Raw genomic sequence first — 19,697 nt, 5'->3', positions numbered from 1 at the left:
ACAACTCCCCAAAGCCACTAAAAAACCAGGACCGAAGACCCTGTAAATCCACAAGATGTGTGGAGCGGGACAGCTGTGGGTATTCATGTGTGTGACTAATGAGAGAGTGTGAGAGAGATCCTTCCATTCCAGGTCCAAATTGACTTTTATTGATTTTTAGTTCTTTCTTCTGCAGACTTGAAGCTTCACTCATGATGACATCATGGCGATTGAAAAGCGTGCATTTTCAAAGATACTAGAAGGTGCACAAATGACGTTCCTTCAGCCAAAATAGATGTTTTGAACTTTTTGTTGTTTTTTTACCATGACAATCCATAGTGACCACATCTGTCAAGTTACACAGAGAACAAAAAGTATGCAATGGCCATGCAAGCTTCAGAAGATATGGACTATGGCACACAGGCACTATAGACTTTTTTATTTGTTGTTTTGCTTGTGGAACTTGACAGAAATGAATTCTGAAGGTCACTATAAAGCAGGAGCATGAAGAAATAATAATTCTGCAGAATGTCTCTGTTGGAATATCCAGGGATAGACAGATATGAGATGACAGAAGTAGATGTAAAAGTAATAAAATAACCTGTAAGCGGGCGAGCTGGGCTGTCCGTGCCACAATCTTATTGTAAGGGTCAACAATTTTAGTCCTTATCCTAAGAAAGGGAGAAAAGAGAAATGCATAAATAAAACACTGCAAAGCATCTGACTAATTGGTGCAATTTTTCAATTTATAGCACATTTTCTGATATCTATTAATCGTGCATTTGTGATCACCAATTTTTTAAAAACATGGACCATTACAATGGAGTCTTTACCTGTCCACAGCACTCTGGAGAGCTGCAATTCTGGTCTGCATCATATGCAAGACATCTAGAAGCAAAAACAGCCATAATTTCCATGCTCAGAAAGAACTGAAATATATGCACTGCACAAGAATATGAGATGTGACAAGGGATCTCCCTGGTGGGCAGCTGCTGAAACTGCACGTACATTCAATTCATTTGTATAGTGCTTTTCACAATACATATCGTTTCAAAGCAGCTTCACAGAAAACGCATTTTTCTACATTATAATTAATTACAATCTGTTATCAGAAGTGACTGTAATGCCCATGCTTACAAATCATGCAGTTGGTTAACGTCACATAACCATTTAAGCAAAAACAATGAATGCATTAAAGCTTTGATTGCATCTCGTGATCATAATGATTGCAATATAAAGAAAATTTGACAGTTTTGTATGTTGATTTAAAGTTGGCATTTAAAGAGTGATTTAATGTTAATTATTTTTCAGTATCCTAGATTATAATGCTGAGACAGCTATAGGCAAGTCGTAGATTATTCCCCTGAAAAGTGGGAAACTATTTGTAAATGTACTAGAAGGGGGGAAAGTTGCAAACTGCATCTTCTATATATGTCATCTCGGAATACCTCAAATGTCATTTTTTTATATGTAGAGTTTATTTGCAAAAAAAGATGACTCTGTTTTTTTAATTTTTAAAAAATTATGTTTTTATGTTCTCATGTTTTTAATGTGTTAGCTAGCTGTATTTTTGAACCTAATCAAAATAACCCAACCCTAACCCAAAAATGGTCTCCGTTTTTGCAAATTAACTCTTCATATGTTTGCGAAATATCCATTTTCCAACAACTTCAAATGAGCCATCAAGCAGATAAAAATGTTTTTGAAATTAATATTATAAGATCATATAAAAAACTTAATGCAACTGATGATTGTGATCTTAAATTGTAAAGCAGATAATGAAATATTACCTTCAAGAGATTCGATCCCTGTTGCCTGAGCTAGCAGATCCTCATGTCTGGCCACTACCTGTGATCAAAAACACAACAAAATATCGGTACGCAATTTATAATGCGCGTTATATTTAGGGCTGTCAAAATGAACGCAAATTCATATCAACTTTTATTTAAAAATCCAGTATGTGGCCACAGAGAGGCAATAATAATAATAAATGTACATTTTGCATGTTCAGAAAAAGAGCTGCCCTGTAAAATGTAAACAGGTTTGTGCAAGTAAATTGCTCCGTGCATAGAAAGAGAAGTAATGGAAACCTATGACATCTATGACCTTTGAAACAGGTCTACTCTTCATGCTCTGTGTTGACTATGGTTTCAATAATAATAATAAACATACATTTGCATAAAGCACCCATATTTGTCCATGCCCATGTTGATTAGAGTATTAAAGTATTCATTTAAGGTACTTTTAGAACAGATAAAAATGCGCTGTGAACATGTTACTGTAGTCCTAGACTAAATGTGAACGTGCATTAATTCATCCCACTCACAAACACCAGATTTAGTATTCATCAAAATTAAAACAGTGAAATGCAAACTCAGAATATGATGCAAATGCAATAATTAAATATGTTAAACACCCCAAATGTATCTAATCCCATTTTATTAACCGATGTCTTTACTGCTGACCTTTGATGATCCAGTTCAATCATACTAATAAGCAAAAATGACTTTAGATAAACTAACAATTGCGCTTCATTGTTTTTTTTTTTATTGCTGAAGAGTGTTGAACCTTTTTCGTTCTACTGTACAGATTTTTATTCATTACAGGTTACATTTGCTATGATTAGAACTTCTTATATTAAAAACTAACAATCAAGCCCTGCTCATATTTAAAAAGTAACGCATTACTTTCCATAAAAAGTAACGTAATTTTTTAGGGAGTAACTCAATATTGTAATGCATTACTTTTAAAAGTAACTTTCCCCAACACTGCTTATAATTGGTAGTTTTTTTAATGGTCATGTAGATTCCAGTGCTTAGAGACGACCTATAAAGCATTAAGGCACTTTTGATATTTCTGGACATAGATCTGCACTGAAAGCTGCTGTGCCTCACCTGGCAGTGCAGCTCTTTGTCCAGCTGACTGATGCCCTCTGCCAGCTCTGCCAGCTGCTCTGCGATGACAGCATGATGAATGGCTTGAGCTGTGTAGGTCTTCACATCGAAATGCTCTTTAAGGAAATCAGTATAGCACCCTGGAAGGAAAAGGATCAGGGTTTACATTACTATACACCGGATATGTGTGTTACTGTGCTATTACTGCAGCTAAAGGCGCCCATCGAGATGATTAATCAACCTGGTTAACGTACAAACACATGCACACATACAGAAAAAGCTGGATTTACCATCTTTCAGCAGGGAATTCGCTGTTGATTCCGGACTAGCCTCCATCATTGCCACTTCATCAGTGACGTACAACTCCTGCGTCTCAACCTGAACGGAGAGCAACGGCGATTGGTTATGAATATTAATTAGCTTGACTGACGTAACCTCATTATAAATTCGCGAACGGACAGAATGTTAATTTAACTCATTTTACACAGTTTTTATAATGTGTTCTGATCGATTATGTAAATTATTTCTCACATTATCATTGTAAATAAATGCGAATTTCGTTTCTTGTGGATACGAGGTCAAACTTTAAACACACCCACCAACACGGAAGTGAGAAGCCGGTTGCATCCGCACGTGTTTTACTGTTCAGAACTCGGTTTTTAACGGAATACATGCGTCTTGTTTGTAATAAAAATGGAATATATTTTTAATATTGAGTATTTGAACCGCGCGTTTTTCCAGTGAATCATGACAGAGGTCCACAGGGGGAATATGATGGAGCTGTTTAACAGGGGAAGGCCAGTCCGAGTGTGTGCACCCATGGTCCGCTACTCGAAGTGAGAGACGCAACACTGGATTGATTCCTGTAATGTAGGCGGGTGTTCTGAATGCTGTTTATTCTTGCTGTTCAGGTTGGCTTTCAGATGTTTGGTGAGGAAATATGACTGTGATGTGTGTTTCACCCCAATGATCATTGCAGCTGATTTCATGCGCTCTGCAAAAGCTAGAGACAGTGAATTCACCACCAATAAGAGTAAGCTTTTTCTTCTAGTTGTCCTCTAAGCCAGTGGTTCTCAACTGGTTTTACATCGTACATCAAAATTGTCATGCTTTATTAAAGGAATTTATCAAACAACACATTGCCATCAATCATGAAAATGCATGCATATTACCATACACTACATGGGTCCAGCAATATCAAATACATTTTTATTTATTTTTTTTGGAGGAGGGGCGGTAAAATATGTATTTATTTACTGTTTTTTTTTTTTTTTAATCCGATAATCACAAACAAATATTCCATAAAATATTCTACTAGAATTTGTTTGTGTGCATTTCTCTTTTTTTCATGCTGGGTTTATTACAGTATTACAGCATGGCATTGTTTAAATAGGAAAATGTATCATTTTGGTGATGCATAAAAATTGCCAGCTTAACATATGCAGAAACAGATGGCCAGATATTATTATTAACTATATAATCAAGTGACAGTAGAATCTATGCTAAAATAACAAAGATTGAGCATGCAAACATTAACAGCATTATTATATGCATGTGTTTTCCCTGCTGTCTGCAACAAGACTGATTATTTCAGCTAAAAAACTCTGCTTTAGGTGTAGTGAAAGTAGACAAATGTAAATCTAACAGACCTAGCTGAACCACTGCAATAGTGAACCTTTTCAAATATAATTTGTTTTACACACGCACACAAATACAAATCATTAAACAGCGAAAATCATGCATATGTTGCTGCACTGTATTAACATTTTCTGTTATTTTCCATAATCATTTCCAGAATGCATTTAATTGTCTGAATATTTTATTGGTGTAAAATTTGTTATTGGTGAAATTATCCTGTTTTCTCATAAACTCATATTTGACCTCAGTGAGACTAATTTAATGCAAGGCAACCTTTTACTTTTCATTTGCATAGCTTTCTGCTCAATAATTACAAATGACATTTGTTTGCTTCTTAGCTGACCGACCCTTGATCGTCCAGTTTGCTGCGAAGGATGCACAGACGCTGGCAGACGCGGCTTGTGTGGTTTCCCCTTTCTCAGATGGGGTGGATTTGAACTGCGGCTGTCCACAAAGGTAATGCTAATATTCAGAGCATGTTTAAAAAATGTGTGCAAATATTTACCCTGAATGACAGTTGACACAAGATTTTCAAAGCAGTGTATTAAACGGGATGTGGGTTGACTTTCTCAACATATAGGTCAAAAAATTGTTGTGTAGGGCCAGATGTAATCTGCTGAATATTTTGTGCATTTTTCAGTCTGAATTTAATGCAAAACGTGGATTTAACTGTGTTAAATGGAGACAAGGGCACTAAACTTAAATTGTAATCGAATTACTCCAAATAATTAATAAACAAACACAGTAGGAGTGAAAAAATGTCAGATTTTGTAATCAACAGGGGAAGTCGTGGCCTAATGGTTAGAGAGTCGGACTCGTAATCCAAAGGTTGCGGGTTCGAGTCTCCGGCCGGCAGGGATTGTAGGTGGGGGGAGTGAATGTCCAGCGCTCTCTCCACCCTCAATACCACGACTGAGGTGCCCTTGAGCAAGGCACCGAACCCCCAACTGCTCCCCGGGCGCCCCAGCATAAATGGCTGCCCACTGCTCCGGGTGTGTGTTCACGGTGTGTGTGTGTTCACTGCTGTGTGTGTGCACTTTGGAGAGCTTTGCAGAGCATGAATTCCGAGTATGGGTCACCATACTTGGCCGTATGTCACGTCACTTTCACTTTCAATTTTTCACTATTGAAATTTGCACATTTTCTGCACAGATTGCATTTGTAGCAACCGCAAATTGCTCTGGTTTTCATTGCAGGTGGGCCGTGTCTGAAGGCTATGGTGCGTGTTTGATTAACAAACCTGAGCTAGTCAAAGACATGGTTCGACATGTCCGAAACCAAATCGACAATCCCAACTATGCAGTATCCATTAAAATAAGGTGAGCATATGATTTTTTTACTTTAAAATGTGCTGATCATGATAAGGAGTATTCAGGGTTGCAGTGTACTTACAAGTGAAGTCAAAGTGACACAACATTTACAAGTAGAAAATACGAAGCTTGTGTTTTTATTAGAAAACTTTTTTTGTATACAAAAAATTAATTTAATTTGAAAATTGTTGAAATTGTTGGACAATTGGACTATCAATAAATGCGTTTACCAAGGGTGCAGATATTTTTGGCCATGGGTGTATACATTATGATATTCTGTAAAGCTGCTTTGAAATATGTATAGTGAAAAGCACTATATATAAATAAATGTCTTGTCCTCAGAATTCACAAGGATATCAGGAAGACGGTGGACCTCTGTCAGAAGGTGGAGGCAGCAGGAGTCTCATGGATTACAGTTCACGGTCGTACAGCTGATGAGAGGCACCAGTCCGTTCACTACGACGCCATTAAGACCATCAAAGACAGTCTTTCCATCCCAGTCATCGCTAACGGTGACATCAAGAGCATGCAGGACGTGGAGGCCATCTATGAGCTCACAGGGGTGGATGGTGCGTGTCATTTAATCGGCGCCTGATTTCGTTTCTCTTGTTGTTTATGCTGTTTTTGTGTCTGATATTTTTGGACTTCTGCAGGTGTGATGGCTGCTCGGGGATTGCTGGCCAATCCTGCCATGTTTGCCGGGTACGAGGAGACCCCGCTGCAGTGCATGTGGGACTGGGTGGACATCGCTGTGGAACACGGGACCCCGTTCACCTGTTTCCACCATCACCTGATTTTCATGCTGGAGCGCATCAGCTCTCAGCCCGAGAGGAGAGTGTTCAATAATTTATCCAGTACGTCTGCCGTCATTGACTTCCTTCACAGTACATACGGCTCCACATAGTTGTTTTTAATGAATGCGTTATTTTAGAAGTTGTAATAAAGGCACAAATTAAAAAAACATCTGAGTATGTATGCTGTTTTATGCTGAAAAATTAATATAATTGAAAAAAGATTAATTCATTTTAAAATAAATGTTAAATAGTTTCTTACAAGGGTCAAATCATGCATTTCTATAAATATAAAATAAATATTTTATATATAATTTTTTTTTTGTCGTTTGAACCTCTTTTACCTAATATATTTTCTTGAACTCAGATTTTAAAATAAATATTTTAATAATTAAGTATCACATGTTCATGGGTCAATGATCATATGGCATGCAGCTAAACAAATTTGTTTTTAGTGTGTTATTTTAAATGTTATTATCAATGTTATTTTAGAATTATTTATTTTAATTTGACATTTTCGTGATTTAATTATTAGCTTTTCATTAAACTCATAAAGCCCCGGCTGTTCCTTCACAAAAACCTTGACATAATGTTCAATGCACTTCATGTTGTTAATAGCTATGAATGGAATATATTTTATTGCTCTGTATTTTTATATCAATATGGTAAAAGATTATCCTATTTAAATCAATGTCATAAACGAGTTAGGTCAAAACTAATCTACCCAGATAGAATATATATACATATATGTGATCATTAGCCAATGTTAGAAACCCATGAACATGCAAATGTGAAAAAAATAAACTGATATTAATAAATGCTAATGTAAAAGACCAAAAACAACCCCGAGTTCAATGCAATCTCTGTGGATAATTGTTCACCTTTGGGAAAAAAATTACTAGTTCAAGTGTTAAAGTTTCTTGTATTATTTCCACTCAAGCACAAAGTCTGCAAACACTTGGAAAGATAGTAAACTTGCACTGAAGCCCAGTAGTACAGTGGTTAAACACACACATTAATCATAAAATTGCAACAAAGACATGAGATCAAATCCTAAAGGTGAAGTGATTGTCTTTTACTCAGCCTAAACTTACGGTAAAGTAAATATGAAATCTGAGAGATCACAAACATAATAACAGCAAGGGCTCGGTGGTTAAAGACTTCAATCAAATCCTGCAGGTGAAAACATTATTTATTATATATAAGAATACAGCCTGTTTTTATGTCAATGCTAATGCCCTTTTTGGATGTGAAATAGTCCCAGCACTTCACTGTTATATAGTTTTATTACTTAGTCTTTTGCATAATGCAAGGCTCTTGATGGCTCCAACCCAAATCGAATGCAAGCTTTTGGATTGTGTTTGAAACACATCAGGCCTGCGTTCACATTAAGTCTCTTAAAAGAGTGGTGAAGCACATAGTCCTGAACCCAGACCAGAGCGGTTGTAGGTTCAAGTCCTGGAATGGATGTGTTATTTAGATGAAATGTTTATTTCCTATTGCTTATCGTTTTCCAAAGTGAGCAATTTCCTCCTGCTCCACAGAGCTGTGTTTAATAAGATACTGTATGCAATTATATGTATGAAGTAAGTGAACTGCAGTGCTGTTTTCCCTCTGGCGGGCTTCACCTTCAGTCTGAGTCTCACTTGTTTGACAACATGACGCTTGATGACAGTCACAACATCACGAGCAGCTCCTGCAGATTATTTGTTTGTAACAGTTCTAAATGTCACTAAACCACACATATTTGAGCTCAGCTGCAAACGAAACCAACACACTTTGGGATAAAACGCTGGAATCGAGTGTCATGCGACTCACCTGGAAGTAACTTTGCGCATTATGTAAACTTCTCTTGTCTTATACGCACTATATAACAGTAGTTATGTTTCATAGAAATCATTCTTTCAGTTTGTATGTGTGTATTTAAGATATTTCATAGCAGAGCACAGTTCATTTAGATTGATGTAATGATGTGTTGCATTCATGAGTCTCACTACAAAGGTAACGCACTTGGATCATAAATGTTGATGAGGTCTTTAGTTTAACAGCACATTGTTTAAAAGATGTTTGTTCCTGGACAGCTTGCCATGTGTTCTCTGTTGATGTTGTAATATTACTGTAGATTTTACTGTACACTGTCTTGTTAGACACTTAGATTGTGCTTGTTTTTTTCTACACTAAATCTATAATTCAGCGATGTAGCGATTCTAGACAGTGGATAAACAAGTTAATGCAATTTGTGTTTCAACAGATTTTTGAAACCCAATGTGTACATGTATACATACATTTATTTGGTTAAAAACGTCTAAACTCTGGAGAAAAGTGCCTTGAACCAAAATATTATTATTGCTACAGCATTACTGAAGTATAATATACGCTGCAATATATATATATATTTACACTGCACAGTGCACGGGTTTAGGAATTCAATTTATGTTGTCAGTTTACATTTATAAACTCTTAGACTAACTGATTTTTTAAATAAGCAGTATGTCTTATAATAATATCTGTATGTTTGTGTTATCTCTCCAGAGTAAGGGATGTATTGTGGATTATAAAGCAGAGCTGTGGACAGACGGTGACTGTAATGATGATCATCTGCTCGTGGACAGGTGATGTATCTCATGTGTTCTAGTGCACTAAACATGTAGGTTACCATCATTTTCTTTTTGAGGGGCCTTCCTTTGAAAAGCAAATGATAGTAACCTAAGTAGGTGGGGAAGGGACGTCCCCACCAGCTATTAAATTTCACAGATCCAGAAGCTCCAGTGGGAGACCATACCCTTCAGACGCACACTCATATCACAGAGACCCAGCTGGGATCGAACCAGTGAGCCACAGGTCTCTTATTTGGCTTTTCTCTGACTCTTTACCTGTGTGTGACCTGTGTTTTTCCAATAAAGCAGTTACAAGTGTGTGGGATTTGAACCGGTGTCTCCATCACAGCCTCTTCTTCGGAAACACATGCCACTGGATCCTCATGGATTTCACGTTGAGGTTTGGTGTTGTAGGATTTGAAGCCAGAGTTTTATGTTTCAGATTGAAATTTGTAACCACTGAGGATGTGGGAAGGCACTGGTTTTGTTTTTGGGGTGATTGTAGGATTGGAACACAGCTTCGTGATCGAAAGTCATGTTTAACTACTGCACCACTGAACCTCAGATAAATGGAGTAGTTTTCTTTTTGTCTTGTTTGTTGCTTAAACATCGGAAGCATGAACAGTTCTTTGGATGAACTCAAGTTGTTTTTGTTCTTTTATATTATGCTCTCTCTCTCTTTAATCAATTAAACCTAACGACTCGGTCTTTTAAATCACAAAATATGTTTTTTTTTAAATAGTTGTCAACATCTTTGTGTAAAAATACCCAGTTACAATCATTGATAGTCACTGACAAGTATTTTTTATTTAAGATACAGGAGATTTTTGGGTTGAAGATATTTAAAACAAACCTCTGTTCAAGTAAGTTATCATATTCTTTTGTGGTGATTTTTGCAAATGCACACAAATTGAAATCAAATGTAATAACTTTAATTCACTATGCTTCTCCAAGAGGGTGAGAGCAGAAGAACATAGAACACAGAACTTTTTACACTTTCCTAAAAGTAACTAAATGATTAATAGACCTAAATGCATTTATAAATTTGTGAATAACACCACAGCAAATCAAGTCTGATGACTTAAACGTGTTCTCTGTTCTGTGAATTACACTACTGCAAATAAATTACAATTTGAAGAAACTTAATTTGGCTTAATGATTGTCTTAAATACAATATTGTTACAGTGTTACACACAAAACAAGTAAAGAAATAATTGAACAAAAACAAACAACTATAAAAATTTTATTAAAATAAGGTTTAGAGCAATGAATAAAAATACAATTAAAAAATATTAAATTTACATTTAGCCGTCTTACAAATGAGGACAATGGAAGCAATCAAAATCAACAAAAGAGCATAACAAGTCTCAGTTAGCTTAATGCAGTATATAGCAATATAGAAAAAGAATAGAGCAAGCTAGTGTTACAGACCTTTTTTGCTTTTGTTAATTGTATAATAAAAAGAAAACAAATAGATATAATCCAAAAATGAGAAAAGCTAGTGTTATTTTTTTATTTTTTAAGAATAGAATTAGAAAAGAGAGAGCTAGAGTTAAAGGGTCAAATAAAAATGGAAGAGATGTGTTTTTAGCCAATTCTTGAAGATGGTTAAGGCTCGGCTGCTGGGATTTTTTTTGTGAATTTCAGTGCTGCAAATCAACTTAAATTTAAATTACTTTGGCATGCTTGTTTACATACAATATTGCCAAAGCATTATTCACAAAATAAGTATAAAAAAATAATAATAACACAAATATATATCGCTATGCTTAAAAACAAATTCTATTTATAAATTGGTTGCGCCCTCTTGTGCCGATTTTGGTTAATTACAGCACTGCAAACTGAGTATATATATTAATATATATTTATTAATGCTTTATTGTCAACAACTAGCATGTGCAATGCCATCTCCCACTGTATAACAAAGAACATTTCACATGCATCAACAAGAAGGAACAAGGAAAAAGAGGGAAAACATAAGCATCAGTTTACAGACAAATATATAGGCTATTATACACATTTTACACTTCCATAGGATACAAATCGCGTCTATTTAACTTATTTGATCAAACGAAAATATTCTCTGTTAAATGTTATTATTATTATTACCCCATGCATGATTGCTCTGCTCTGTTTTAAAATTCACGTTTTATATTAGCAGTTGGTTTTATTTATTATTTGCTCGTCTGTGTAAAAAATATGGCATTTGCATGATTGCAATCATAGTATTTCAATATTTTCTTGTGGAAAAACACTGTGTTCATGTTGATCGACAGGCGCTCGCGCAACATGCAAAGTGCTCGGTGCATTGACGTCACTCGCGCGAGACGGCAGTGCTGTGCTTCTGATCGTTTAGTTTAACTTAGTTTAGTTTTCCTGAACTGTGTGCTTCGTCCCAAATTTCCCTGCAGGCTTCCTTCGTTCGCAGGTGAGATGTAAACATACCGCCTTTCTGCCTCTGTGGATGCTGGCCTAATTTCGAGTTGTGCATGTTCGTTTCCTGTTTGATCGCATCTTATCCTGAAAGTTATTCATTTACACTTAATATTCAGTATAATTCAACACTTATGCGTTTGTACTACATGCACATGGTTATATGAAATCTGCACTGCTGTCTGATAACCGCACTGCACTTCTAAATACTGCTATTATATGTTGTGTGTAAGACATGCTTCCTGTTAATGAACATTGTGTCAAAGTGTGGAAGCATAATGAGATAATGCCATAAGTATATGATCTGAGAGTAATCACAGCTTTGATTAGTAAGGCATTATGCATTTTTGTTTAAATCTGTTGCATCATTACCTAAACGTATAAGTGCATAAAACACATTTTTGTCATACAGCTGATACAAAATGACATTGCAGTGGACTGCAGTTGCATCTTTCTTGTATGTGGAGATTGCTGTTCTTGTCATCTTATGTCTGCCTTTCATCTCCGCTCAAAGGTAACATGTTCCCTTGTAATTCACTTGTGTTTGCTGTTGTTATCCACTTGCTCTTTACTGATGTCTATGTTTGCAGATGGCAGAGTATTTTCAGATGGAGCATCTGGAACCGTCTTTCTCAGTTCTGGAACAAGGGCTTTCTCACCATGATAATAATCCTCATCGTTCTCTTTCTTGGTATGTCATTTTCTAGTTTTGTTGCCTTGTCTTAAAGGAATAGTTCATCCAAAACTGAAAATGACTCGCCCTCAGGCCATCCAAGATGTAGATGAGTTTATTTCTTCATCAGATTTGGAGAAATGTAGCATTGCATCACTTGCTCAGCAATGAATGCTCTGCAGTGAATGGGTGCCGTCAGAATGAGAGCTGATAAAAACATCACAATAATCCACACCACACCAGTCTATCAGTTAACATCTTATGAAGCTGAAAGCTGTGTTTGTAAGAAACAAATCCATCAAGACATTTTTAATTTCTAACCTTCACTTCTGGCCAAAATATAAGTCCATAATCCGCTATAACACTTCCTCCAGTGAAAAAGTCCATCTCCTGTTGTCTCTCACATCAAAATCCACCCACATATTTTGGCTGGTTTTGGGTAAACGATACTTGATCTGTGCAGATTTCTCTCCTGATTCAGACCAGATGACTTTTTCACTGGAGGAAGCAATGCTATGGATAGAGGACTTATATTTTAGCCGAAAACAATACTTTGAAGTTAACAACATCCTAATGATGGATTTGTTTCTTACAAACACGCAGCTTTATGTTAACTGATGGATCGTTTGTGATTTTATCAGCTCCCATTCTGACGGCACCCATTCACTGCAGAGCATCCATTGGTGAACAAGTGATGTAATGCTACATTTCTCAAAATCTGATGAAGAAACAAACTCATCTGTATCTTGGATGACCTGAGGGTGGATCAATTTAGATTAGAAATGACCCAAATGTGTGTTGTAACCCGCTGCAGATGCCCTGCGGGAGGTGAGGAAGTACTCGAATGCTGACCAGAGCAAAGACGCCAAACTGCATCCCAACGTGTTTGACCACATGCACATGAAGCTCTTCCGAGCCCAGAGGAACCTCTACATCTCTGGTTTCTCACTCTTCCTGTGGCTGTACGCATTAATCGTCATCAATGACATCGCCCTTTGGCAGGGTGTCTTGTGATATTGAACTCTGGTGCTGTTTTCTCACAGTGTCATGAGGAGAGTCATCATGCTGATTAACCAGTTGGCCATGGCTATGAGCACCAGCGCCGCGCTGCAGACTCAGGCTGAAAGCGCCAACAAAGCTGCCAAGAAATACATGGAGGACAATGAGAAGCTCAAACAGGTTAAAAGCCTGAAAAAGCTGGAATCCCATGAAACCTGCACCACATTTCACACTGAAATCAAAAGGCTGATCTATAGAAATAATATTTTCAATTAAGAATTTAACTGTGATCAAAAACAATGCAAAACATTTTTACTTCAGTGAAACTTGCAACACATTTCACCCCAAAATTAAGGGACAGATATTTAGAAATTACATTTTCAGTTAATAGTTATTTTCATGAAGATAATGCAAACAATTTTGTATTTTCATGCATAAGATAACTCTAATTTTTTTGTTGATTTTGGGTTGAAAAATGACCTAAATCATATTTGTCATGAAAATAATGCAAAGAAGTTTATGAAAAGAACTTAAATGAAATCTGCACCAAATTTCACCCCGAAATCAAAAGACAAATATAAAGAAAAACATTTTTCAATTAATGTCATGATAATAATACAAAAGTTTTATTTTTTGCAAAAAATTTTTTTAATTTTCTGGGTAAAATACAACTTGACAGATATAAATATTATCAAGTTATCAAAGTTATAATCCTGGTTGAGGAGGAATAGAATGAATTATTGTAGTGTTTGAGGAACTGGTGTCCATAAAGTCCCTTTAGTAATAGAAGAACAAACTGTTGTCATCCTCAGGCTCTTACAGACGGTGATGGTGAAGGAGAGAACAAACTGCTGAAGAGAGAGGTGCAGAGACTGACGGAGGAGCTCAAGAGCAGCACAGATGGTGAGAACAAGCCCGACAGACACTCCACACTCGTTCTGCTTCACAATTACAAACAAATGATCTACAGCTGTTTGCTTTTCTGTAGCTCTGAAAAAGTCCAAGTCAGATTTGGATGCCATGAAGAAACAAAGTGAAGGGCTGACCAAAGAATATGATCGTCTCCTTCAAGATCACCAGGAGCTTCAGGTAACACTCACCTGTATTTCAAACCAACCGTATGATATTATACATGTGCTTAGAAAGTAGCAGTTATTATCAGTAATTAAATAACTGAAAAAACAACAACTTTCCTTTAAAGCTGAAGTACTAAAATAACAAACTTAAACTATTATAAACATTTCCAAAAAAAAAAGTATAAATAAAATAAAAACAACTAATACATTTTCTGTTTTCACTAATTTGTAACTAAATATAACTAAATATTTAAATATATCTTAACACTTAATATCAACATATTTACAAAAAATGACAAAAATACAAACTTTTAAATTAAAATGAAAACAGAAAATATAACTTTACTTAAAAACACTTGAAGACTAAAACTCAAAAACTACATAGACATTAAAAACAAACAAAAAATGGCTAAACATTCAAATTAAAAAGTATAAATAAATCTTATGAACTAATATAAAAATAAATATTTTTGTAAATAGACTTAATCGCAGTGATACTAAAATAGTGATATTTTAAATCTATATTGTTTTGCATGTTTTAAACAAATACTGTATGACTACCATGTTTCAGTTGTAATAAAATACAGTAAAAATTATATTATAATTGATCAAATCTAGCAGATAGAAATCAAACAAATATAAGTAATAATTTAATGTTAATAAATTATACTTATACCTACAGTTGGGCAAACAAGTATTTAGTCGGCCACTAATTGTGCAAGTTCTCCCACTTAAAGAGATGAGAGAGGCCTGTAATTTTCATCATAGGTACACTTCAACTATGAGAGACAGAATGGGGGGAAAGAATCCAGGAAATCACATTGTAGAATTTTTAATGAATTTATTTGCAAATTATGGTGGAAAATAAGTATTTGCTCAATAACAAAAGTTCATGTCAATACGTTTTTATATACTCTTTGTTGGCAATGACAGAGGTCAAACGTTTTCTGTAAGTCTTCACAAGGTTTTCACACACTGTTGCTGGTATTTTGGCCCATTCCTCCATGCAGATCTCCTCTATAGAGCAGTGATGTTTTGGGGCTATCACTGGGCAACACGGACTTTCAACTCCCTCCAAAGATGTTCTATGGGGTTGAGATCTGGAGACTGGCTAGGCCACTCCAGGACCTTGAAATGCTTCTTACGAAGCCACTCCTTCGTTGCCCGGGCGGTGTGTTTGGGATCATTGTCATGCTGAAAGACCCAGCCACGTTTCATCTTCAATGCCCTTGCTGATGGAAGGAGGTTTTCACTCAAAATCTCACGATACATGGCCCTATTCATTCTTTCCTTTACACGGATCAGTCGTCCTGGTCCCTTTGCAGAAAAACAGCCCCAAAGCATGATGTTTCCACCCCCATGCTTCACAGTAGGTATGGTGTTCTTTGGATGCAACTCAGCATTCTTTCTCCTCCAAACACGACGAGTTGAGTTTTTACCAGAAAGTTCTATTTTGGTTTCATCTGACCATATGACATTCTCCCAATCCTCTTCTGGATCATCCAAATGCTCTCTAGCAAACTTCAGACGGGCCCGGACATGTACTGGCTTAAGCAGGGGGACACGTCTGGCACTGCAGGATTTGAGTCTCTGGCGGCGTAGTGTGTTACTGATGGTAGCCTTTGTTACTTTGGTCCCAGCTCTCTGCAGGTCATTCATTGGTCCTCCCGTGTGGTTCTGGGATTTTTGCTCACCGTTCTTGTGATCATTTTGACCCCACGGGGTGAGATCTTGCGTGGAGCCCCAGATCGAGGGAGATTATCAGTGGTCTTGTATGGCTTCCATTTTCTAATAATTGCTCCCACAGTCGATTTCTTCACACCAAGCTGCTTGCCTATTGCAGATTCAGTCTTCCCAGCCTGGTGCAGGTCTACAATTGTGTTTCTGGTGTCCTTCGACAGCTCTTTGGTCTTGGCCATAGTGGAGTTTGGAGTGTGACTGTTTGAGGTTGTGGACAGGTGTCTTTTATACTGATAACGAGTTCAAACAGGTGCCATTAATACAGGTAACGAGTGGAGGACAGAGGAGCCTCTTAAAGAAGAAGTTACAGGTCTGTGAGAGCCAGAAATCTTGCTTGTTTGCAGGTGACCAAATACTTATTTTACTGAGGATTTCCTGGATTCTTTCCCCCCATTCTGTCTCTCATAGTTGAAGTGTACCTTTGATGAAAATTACAGGCCTCTCTCATCTTTTTTCAGCACAATTAGTGGCTGACTAAATACTTTTTTGCCCAACTGTATATGCTAATTAATATTTACAAAATTAGTAAAGAGGTTATTTGTTACAGATAAACAGTAAAGAATAGGATGATTATGAAGAACAATAAAATCACATTTACAAATTACATAAGAGAAACGTTTCTTGTTTTGTCTTTTTTTAGAATCAGCTGGACAGTGGAGACAAAAAAGACAACTAGGCAAGTGGACGCATTGGAAACCTGTATGTTATTGCACAATAATCACGATCATGCTCAGTTCCTCCCAAATGCTCTCACCTCGTAGCATTGACATGCAAACTGTTATGAGCCTTGTTCATGACATCACAGGTTACCTGCTCGCCACACATCTGATGTAGCAGTTTTTTGGCTTTGATCCCTCTGGTTTTGATGTTGAAGCGGTGCCGTACTGTATTTTGAGATTGCAGACAGCTGCATTATGCAGCAAATAGAGCGACTGAAACCCAACACTCATTGATGTGTTTACAGGAAACTGTAGGTTATTTAGACAAAAAGCCATAGTGACTGATGTTTGCATGTTGCTTTGTGATATCCCTCGTGTTGCTTTCCTTCTCCTCTGCTCGATTCTCTCCCTTAATTTAAAAGTGCATATCAACCCAGGTTAATAATATCCAGATACATGCAAACAAGAGACGTACAATTGTAATAATCCCGAAGTACTTTTCCACAGCAATATTTCCATTCATAAAGACATAATGCAAGCCTATCTAAGATGACATACATTACAGGCTACGTTAGTCATTTGATCAACTTTAATTAAGAAGAATAAAAGCGTATACACATAAACAACAGGTAAGAAGTAAACATCACAATGAGACAATTTATTTCCGGGCTGAGCAAACAGTCTGTTAGTGAGCGGTTAGTGTGTTTGTTCTGGAGTCTGGAGAGGTAGGTCAATTACACCTGAGTTCAAATGCTGTTAGCTGTTAAACAAATGCTGAAATGTGAAACTAAACAGATTTCACAGTCCAATAGAGATAAGTGATCATTTCTTAATTTTGAGTCCATTTGAGGTAGATGGTTTTGTGCTATCGATGCTTAACATTATTAAATCTTACAAAACATGTCCAGGCCATATTTCACCCTATTTTGTATAAGGAAAATTAATGTATTAAGATTTGTTTTACTATTAAGCGCATGGAAACTTGTTTCTGCCATGGGAGAAAAATCATTAAGGTAATTGTGACATTTTAGCTCACAATTCAGACTTTTTTTCTCAGGATTGCAAGATAAAAACTTTGAATTCTGAGAAAAAAGTCAGAATTACTAGATGTAAACTTGCATTTGTGAGAGAAAGTCTTTATTTTTTAGTCCATTGCAGAAACAAAAAATTGCAAGAACAAGAACTGCATATATAAACACAGAATTTCAAGAAAGAAAATCTGAATTTCGAGTTTATATTTTGTAATTCCATTTTTTTTTAAAATCTCTTCTAACATTTGATATCTCACAATTGTGAGTTTGTCCATTTTTTCCCCACAGAATTGCGAGAAAAACATCGGAATTAATCTCAGTTACAATGTTTTTCTTGAATATTCAAAACGATGAATTTACAAAAACAATTGTCCAGATGCATTACACTGAAGAGAATTATTCATTTTCTTTATGCAAAATATAGCTTGCATTTTTTTTATTGAAGGGTTCCCAGGTGAAAAACAAGTGCACTTCCATAATGTACTTAAAGTGCTCTATTTTCGCGCACTAATTTTGTACTTAATACACTAAAAATGATCCTTTAGTACTGCTTAAGATAAACTTAAGATCATCTAAGTGTACTCAACTGTGCTATTTTGAGACACCATGAATATGAACTAAAATGCACTTTTAGCATACTATCTTTGTATTTCAAAAATGTATTTAGCTACCACTTGTAGCACACTTGAGTGTACTAGTGTATGAAAGATGGGTTCAAGTGTACTACAAGTGGTAGCTAAATACATTTTTGAAATACAAAGATAGTATGCTAAAAGTGCATTTTAGTTCATATTCATGGTGTCTCAAAATAGCACAGTTGAGTACACTTAAGATGATCTTAAGTTTATCTTAAGAAGTACTAAAGGATCATTTTTAGTATATTAAGTAGTGCGCGATAGAGCACTTTAAGTGCATTATGGAAGTGTACTTGTTTTTCACCTGGGTTACATCTGACCTGGACATGTTTTGGTGAGATTCACTCTGTTATTAGATGAGGGCTGGCTAATTTGTCATTGTTCGCCTATTCTAGTCACAAAATTTTGCAATTAAAACTATTTAGACTTGTGAAGATTAAAAGATTAAAAGACTGTGAAAGTGATCCTGTGCTGTAAGACAGAAAAAAAACACGGCTAAATCAGATTTCTGTAATAAGATTCTGTTTTTTTCATTTAAGAATAAGCCGTCACCCACCGTGTGGGTGTTAAAATCATGCTGTCAGTGCATGCGTCTATGATGCACGAGGCTACCACGCTCACTTCCTCTCCCTCAGACGCAGGAAAATTAGGAGAAAACCAAAAATGTTCTTAGTTGTCATTGCTATACAAACTGATTCGCTAAGGATGGGAAACGGTCTGAAAGGTCTTATAAGGGGATTGTTTATGCCTTTCCTGTCAAATTTGGTCGAATATGCTATTTTATGAATCCTATGTTCTTCTAATGGGTGCAGAACTCACCAAGTGCCTCGTTTGCGTCCTGCTATGATTGTATATGCCATTTTCACGATTAAAGCGAAAAACGCTACTGATTGTGGATCTTTCTCGATATGTAGTAAATCATTTTATTTTTAAAAGAACGTATCTAATATTTCACAAATGCATTTTGTTTTTTACACATCACTGAAGTATACAAAAAACATTTCAGCAAATAAAATTCTGTACTGCCTACCGTAAAAGCAATAAATGCCACTCGTTTTATTTGCTTTACAATAAAAACCCTTCATTCGGTTGTTACTGGTAAAAGTCAGTTGCCCGCAATGAACGAATCTTGCCAAGGACAAAGGAACATTTTCGCCAGCTAAAACCAGACAACGATTTATACAAGTATATAAAAGAATAATTAGCAAATTTGAGGGACAATTGATTGAACGACCTGAGAAT

General features: G+C 36.2%; 2 protein-coding genes across 2 annotated transcripts in view; one reads left to right on the top strand and one right to left on the bottom strand.

Moving 5' to 3' along the window:
* The window catches only part of LOC306861172 (conserved oligomeric Golgi complex subunit 5-like), a 76,551-nt gene extending 73,309 nt beyond the window's left edge, over nt 1-3,242 (bottom strand). Inside the window, exons 1-5 of the mRNA XM_079403305.1 lie at nt 3,164-3,242; nt 2,874-3,013; nt 1,770-1,827; nt 813-867; nt 581-650 (exon numbers count right to left, since the gene is read on the bottom strand). Of these exons, the coding sequence (XP_079259431.1) occupies nt 581-650; nt 813-867; nt 1,770-1,827; nt 2,874-3,013; nt 3,164-3,212 (372 nt within the window). The 5' untranslated portion in view covers nt 3,213-3,242. The remainder of the gene's footprint in view (nt 1-580; nt 651-812; nt 868-1,769; nt 1,828-2,873; nt 3,014-3,163) is intronic.
* Nucleotides 3,243-3,470: 228 nt separating this feature from the next.
* On the top strand, nt 3,471-19,350 carry LOC306861893 (tRNA-dihydrouridine(20a/20b) synthase [NAD(P)+]-like). Its single transcript, XM_079404376.1, has 13 exons — nt 3,471-3,709; nt 3,785-3,906; nt 4,850-4,967; nt 5,708-5,830; nt 6,164-6,390; nt 6,475-6,714; nt 12,057-12,156; nt 12,233-12,333; nt 13,130-13,277; nt 13,359-13,494; nt 14,127-14,217; nt 14,303-14,403; nt 16,771-19,350. Exons 1-13 carry the CDS (start codon nt 3,621-3,623, stop codon nt 16,804-16,806), a joined length of 1,632 nt encoding a protein of 543 aa, XP_079260502.1. The 5' UTR covers nt 3,471-3,620; the 3' UTR covers nt 16,807-19,350.
* The last annotated feature ends 347 nt before the right edge of the window (nt 19,351-19,697 follow it).

Source organism: Barbus barbus (genome assembly GCF_936440315.1).
Source record: "Barbus barbus genome assembly, chromosome: 42".
Classification (NCBI taxonomy): Eukaryota; Metazoa; Chordata; class Actinopteri; order Cypriniformes; family Cyprinidae; genus Barbus; species Barbus barbus.
This window is presented reverse-complemented; position numbering and strand designations above follow the sequence as displayed.

Bases quoted from the DNA above. Each gene is read 5' to 3' on its own strand.
- LOC306861893 (XM_079404376.1), top strand. From the start codon at position 3,621: ATGACAGAGGTCCACAGGGGGAATATGATGGAGCTGTTTAACAGGGGA. The intron at 3,907-4,849 runs GTAAGCTTTTTC...TTTGCTTCTTAG, and splicing joins TGAATTCACCACCAATAAGA to CTGACCGACCCTTGATCGTC. The intron at 6,715-12,056 runs GCTCCACATAGT...TGTCATACAGCT, and splicing joins CTTCCTTCACAGTACATACG to GATACAAAATGACATTGCAG.